Below are 6,200 nucleotides of genomic sequence, written 5' to 3'. Positions count from 1 at the left end.
ATTTTTTCTAAAGCTAAAGAAATCAGGCCCAAAAATTCCTAAAGCAAAATCACAACATTATTTTCTTTTATAAAAAATCATAAATAAAAAAAAACATATACACTTTTTTATAAAAGGAATTTAACAATACAAACTTCAAACTCTGAATCTTTTACGCCAATGCTTTTAAAAAAAAATCTTAAAATGCTACACTTTTATTTTTTTTAAGGTTCATGAAAGTCCATTAAATGTTGTATTTTTTTTTTGTTTACCTACATAATTTTCTACGAAATTTAGCAAAAAAATAATTTGCAGACAATATATTGGGTCCATTTATTTTAGTATTTTTGAAAATGATTTTTTATAGTATTTCATATTTTGGTATAAAAAAAAATTATAATAAAAATTTTAACTAATTTGATTTGAATAGTTATTCTTAAAATGTTATTTTAGATATTTTATTATTTTATGAAAACTTTTTTTGGATATTAAAATTTTAAAAAATTATTTAATTTTGAAGTTATTTCAAATAGTTTTTCATAAAAATTATTTTTAACATACAATTTTTAAAAAAACGGTGAGTTTGACTATATTTTGATCTTCAATAATATATGATTTATGTTATAGAATGACAAATTTAATCTTTTAATTTATAAAAAATAAATTTAGAATATTTATAATAACTTGAAAATCGTTTTTGTAAAATCCATTTTCAAAAATAAATAAAAAATCTATGTTTTAAAGTTAAAATAAACTGACCCATTACCTATAAATTGTTTTGCGAATGTTGTATTTTATTTTTGTTTACCTACATAATTTTCTACTAAACTTAGCAAAAAAATTTGCAGACAATATATTGGGTCCACTTATTTTAGTCTTTTTAAGAATAATTTTTATAGTATTTCATATTTTGGTGTAAAAAAAGATTATAATGAAACTTTTCATAAAAATTTTAAATAAAAAATTGGTTTGAATAGTTATTTTTAAAATGTTATTTTAAATATTTTATTATTTTATGAAAAAAAAATTGGATATTAAAATTTTAAAAAATCATTTAATTTTGAAGTTATTTCAAATAGTTTTCCATAAAAATTATTGTTGACATACAACTTTTGCATTTTTTTTTTATTTTGATTATATTTTGATCTATATATGATTATGTTATAGAATGATAAATTTAATTTTTTAATTTATAAAAAATAAATTTAGAAAAATTTACAATAACTTAAAAAACGTTTTCGTAAAATCCATTTTCAAAAATAAATAAAAAATCTAAGTTTTAAAGTTTAAAAAACAGACTCATCACCTATAAATTGTTTTGCGAATGTTTTAGAGATTTTTTTTTGTAAGATCAATGACAAAATTGATAGTAGGATTTGTAGTTAAAATATTTTCTACTAAAATTTTGTTGAAGTCTATTGGAAATTTCATAGGTAAAAAAGAAAAAACAAAGAAAAAAAAACCATATCAAATGAATGGGCTTGGGTGAACCCTCGCATGTTTTGAAAATGCTTAGTGTATGTTAAATTAACAAAAAAAATTGTTTGATAAACTAATTTTTAAAAACTGTTTTGAAAATATGAAAATGAAAAAATTTGTTTGATAATCTAATCTTTTAATAGTATTTTAAGAAGAGAATAAAAATATATATTTTGTCATTTACTTTTAAAATCTATTTTATTATATAAAATATTACAAACTTAAGAAAATTAATTGATATTTGGTCGAATACAAATAATCGGGTTAAATCAATTTTAATTTTACAAATCACATAGCACTTGTTATAATAATAATAACAAAAAAACAAGTAAAAAATGGGATTCCACGTTTAATAGAAGAAAAAAAATTATATAGTGAAAATAATTAAGAAACACAAAAAAAAATTAAGTAAAATAAATAAACATATTTGAAAAGGTTACTTATACATAAAAAGAGCATAAATAAAAGAAATAACATATTCTTTCAAATACGTTTTTCTATTTTATTTTTAAAATATAAAAAGTATTAAAATTACATTAATGCTATTAATGAGAATTATAAATTTTTATGTTTTTTTTTCAAGTTTTATAATACTAAAAACTAAAAAGTAAGAAGCAAAACACAACTACACTGGTTCACTTTTTTACTTTTAAAAACTGAAAAATAGAAAAGAGTTTTTAAAAACACTTTTGTAAAATATTATATTCAAACAAGTTTTTAAATTTTCAAAAATTAGAAAAGAGTTTTTAAGATGCATTTTAAAGAGACGATTAGTCTTACAACTTGTTTCCTAATTTCTCTATTATTTTCAATTATGTAATTTTCCTTCTGTGCTTTGAATTCCTAACAATTTCAATTAATAAGGGCATGTTTGAATCACTTCTCAAAAACTATTTTTTAATTTTTAAAAAATAAAAACTAAAAAATTTGTTTGATCAACTATTTTTAAAATAGTAGTTTTGAAAATTTGTTTTGTTTTTTAGTTTTAAAAACTGAAAAAGTAAAATTGATAAATATAGTTTTAGTTTTCATTTTCAATTTTTGCTTAAAGAAAACCCAAAAAGTAAAAACTTACGGAAAACTTCAAATTTTTATTAATGATATTTTGGTTATTTTTTTATTTTTTTATTTATAAGGATATTAATATTGTATGAGATTTTAAGAAAAAAAATCCATAATAATAACAATTATGATTTGTATAAATGTTTAGCATAAAACCAATACCAAAAAATATTAATGGTTGATCATTTTAATTTTATTCATGCATTCAAGTTCCAATTTTTTTCTTTAAATAACTTAATTCTTCTGATTTTTTATATTTTCAATTGCAATTGATAAGAGCTTCAAAAACTCAGTTGATGGTCAAACTTAAGGTCACTTCGGGGATCAGTTAGTATCCAGTTTTTTCCGGTTGCAAATAGGAAGGTAAGATCCAGTAGAGGATAATCTACTGTGTGTGAGGCTCAGTTAGTTATCCTGCTGTATGGTCCTATTGGTAACCACAACATGTATGCTAATTTAAGTAGTCTATACATAATCCCCATTGAATCACACCAAGAACCCCGATTGACGAGGCTGTCTTTGATTCAAATCTCTACACATAACAACTACACAACAGAGACAAATGCATTTAATTGAAGATACAAAAATAGTAAATAAATTCAGTTCAATTTATGTCATAACAGTAAGAAGTTTTCTTCATTCTAATCTTCAGCAGCATCTCCGATTTCTTCATCCTCTAGTACACTCCCGAAAAGGTAGAGAATATAGTTACGTCTGACAAAGGTTTTTTCATTCTAATCTTCAGCAGCATCTTCAATTTCTTCATCCTCTGGTACTCCTCGAAGATAGAGAACATTGTTACATCTACAAATACAGACAATGATATAAGACTTGACTATCATATTTGGACTATAAATCCAGATATACAAACAAAAACCACACTCGTGGAGCTTGCCTCTCACAGGAAGAGGCAGAGACAGATCAAGCTCACAGAACATAACATAGTAGCGAAAAATAAATATTCAAGAGCATTATCTATATATATATATATATATATATATATATAATTCAACAAAAATGAAAAGCTAAAACAATTATACCATTTAAAAAATGAATGAAAATGGAACATCCATAGTATAGCACCGACAAAATGTTAGCCATGTAAATTTTGAGCTTAAAAAATTACATGCAGGATTAGAAATATTAATGTGTCACATATAAAGAGGAATTACTCGCTACTCCCTTTATTATGCAACTCAGACCTTTTATTAAGACTAATGCCGGCTACTCCCTTTATTATGCAACTCAGACCTTTTATTAAGACTAATGTAAGTTTTCTCTGATGCTTAATTAGGGCTCTTATCCATATGATAGAATGTTTACTTCTGGGGCTCGTGTGTTCCTAAGTCCTAAATTGGTGAATTGGTGGGTTAAGAAACAACCGTTTATTTCAAAATCTAGCACTGAAGCCAAGTGTCGCAATCTAGCCTTAGCCAGCTCAGAACTTCTATGGTTGCAACCTTTTCTCTGAGTTAGTGATAAAGTTCAAAACTCTCCTTATCTGCCGTGACATGGGTACTATTGCTATAGACCACAACTAAGTCATTCATGCTTGCACAAAACAGAGTTGGATTTATTTCTTGTCAAAGAGAAGGTCCTTCAAAAGCATCTTTGGGTGGTCCATATCTCATGTCCTCAACAATATGCAGACGTTATGCCCTCAATATTCGACAATATGAGTACTATTGCTCTATCACACAACCCTAGCACTCATGCTCACACAAACCACATATAGTTGGATTTTTTTCTTGTTAGAGAGGAAGTCCTTCAAAAGCAGCTTCAGAGGGTCCATATCTCAGGTCTTCAACAGTGTACAGATGTTATGACCAAGGCCTTTCCTCCTTTCAAGTTTTAAGAATTCAAATCCAAGCTTACTGTGCATAAAGCCAATACCAGTTAAGCTTCCAGGGACATACTAAAGGATAAACTAGTGAGAAGTTCACTGCAACAAGCCTTCACTCTGTCACTCAGAAGTATCACTGTTATTTTCATTCTGTTTAGAACTAATACATCTTTAAGTGGTTAGAACATGAGTTCAATGTGCAGATATTTTTCCCCTAGAATTAAAATCAGATTTTCCTTTCAATTTTCTTGCTGCAACTTTCCCTTCTATGTCAATTTTTTAGTTATTATGGATTTGACTTAATTCATTTGCTAGTACAGAACAAATTAGTATAGCAAATCAAATTCTAAACTAATAATCAACATATACTCTGATCTCATTAAACAAATGAATGAATTGAATATGATCCTGGGAGAATCAAATTTCGGCAAACGCAATCCACCATGGCCACAATTTGACAGCACTGATTGGGTGTTGATAAAGTATCACATAACTAAGACATATCTGAGCTAACCATACTAGTAAAAGAAATGTAGAAAGTGGTTTCTTTGGCAATATAATCATATACGATCCACGTTGAGATCACTCTATTCAAACCAACAAACATATAGCAGAGTATAAAAAATATCAAATGGTAGATAAACAAAATTCTTTCCTTTTCCAATTCCAACACAAAGACAGTAAAACAAAAACTAGATTGAGAGTTCATGTGTGTGTCCCGGAAAAACACCGTCATAAGCGATTAGCATATAGTAAAATAGTTGAGATGCAAGTTACCTGATTAAAATCTCTCCTAAATTCCCAGTAAAATTTCCCTCAATGTACTCTTCAGTGTTGGCCAACTACACAGAAGTTCACAAATATGAAGGAAAAAAATGTTATAGCTATAGCAACAAAGCCAAAGAAGTACCAATAAAAAAGAATTGTCATAAAAAGCCACACCAATGAGTGTATCTAGAATTGTACCTGCAAGTTCATATAGGAATCAACTGAAACAAGATAACCTACAAAACAAAAACAAAACCCAAAAGCAAAATCAATAACAGATTATTAAAACTATGTATACAGTATTTAATTCTCTAAAAAATAAACACTGTAAAAATCTACAACACAACAAAGGACCTACCTTTGTACTCCATTCCCCATTTTAGTTTCACAATAACATGCTTCCCAGTCAAATTGTTCAAAAAAGGCTTGGGATTAACAGGTATAGTCTGCAAAACATTAAATAGAACAATAATTCCAATTAAATCACATTGTATTCAATTTCAATACACCATTTCGAATTCTTCGATAAACTATTTCAAATCCGGTCGAACTGGAGAGTGCAAAAACTAGTACTGTGTCCATATGCTAAAGCGTTAACAAAAGATGATGATGGATGGAAAAAGTTACTTACAGCCATTGTTGAACGGAACGAAGGCTGAGACGCTGAAAAAAGTTAGGGTTTTGTTTGGACAAAGAAGAAACTAGGGTTTTGTGATTCAGAAAAATTGGAATTGGATTTCATTCATTTTTGGGTAAATCTAATGGCCCACTAGAGAAATAAGGCCCACTATTTTCTTGGGCTTCTGAACTACATCTCCCTAAAAAGGATATTTATTTGTTGAATTTTAGTATTATTTTTTTAAAAAGTGAGAGAAAAAAGTAGGATTATAATTGATATCATTTTATGTCAACAATATTAAAAAATATGTAAGTATTTTTTACTTTAATGATTAAACTTTTCTTATGGTCAATAAAAGTTGACTCAGTTGGTAAAATTAAGTCTTTTTATTTTTTGTAAACCTTTGTTCTGTGAATACTTTTATAATAAATTTGGATTAGAATATTTTAA

The 6,200-nt window shown here is 26.5% G+C and overlaps 1 protein-coding gene across 1 annotated transcript; it reads right to left on the bottom strand.

Moving 5' to 3' along the window:
• Nucleotides 1-2,948: 2,948 nt before the first annotated feature.
• LOC127135023 (probable small nuclear ribonucleoprotein F) lies at nucleotides 2,949-5,930 on the bottom strand. Its single transcript, XM_051061838.1, has 5 exons — nucleotides 5,763-5,930; nucleotides 5,490-5,577; nucleotides 5,330-5,367; nucleotides 5,141-5,205; nucleotides 2,949-3,324 (listed from the first exon to the last, which is right to left on the bottom strand). The coding sequence occupies exons 1-5, from the start codon at nucleotides 5,766-5,768 to the stop codon at nucleotides 3,255-3,257; spliced, it is 267 nt and encodes an 88-aa protein (XP_050917795.1). The 5' UTR covers nucleotides 5,769-5,930; the 3' UTR covers nucleotides 2,949-3,254.
• Between the last annotated feature and the right edge of the window lie 270 nt (nucleotides 5,931-6,200).

The sequence above is a fragment of the Lathyrus oleraceus genome, chromosome 4, assembly GCF_024323335.1.
Source record: "Lathyrus oleraceus cultivar Zhongwan6 chromosome 4, CAAS_Psat_ZW6_1.0, whole genome shotgun sequence".
In the NCBI taxonomy this organism is placed as follows: Eukaryota; Viridiplantae; Streptophyta; class Magnoliopsida; order Fabales; family Fabaceae; genus Lathyrus; species Lathyrus oleraceus.
Note: the sequence above shows the minus strand (reverse complement) of the source record. Positions and strands in the feature narration are given on the sequence as shown.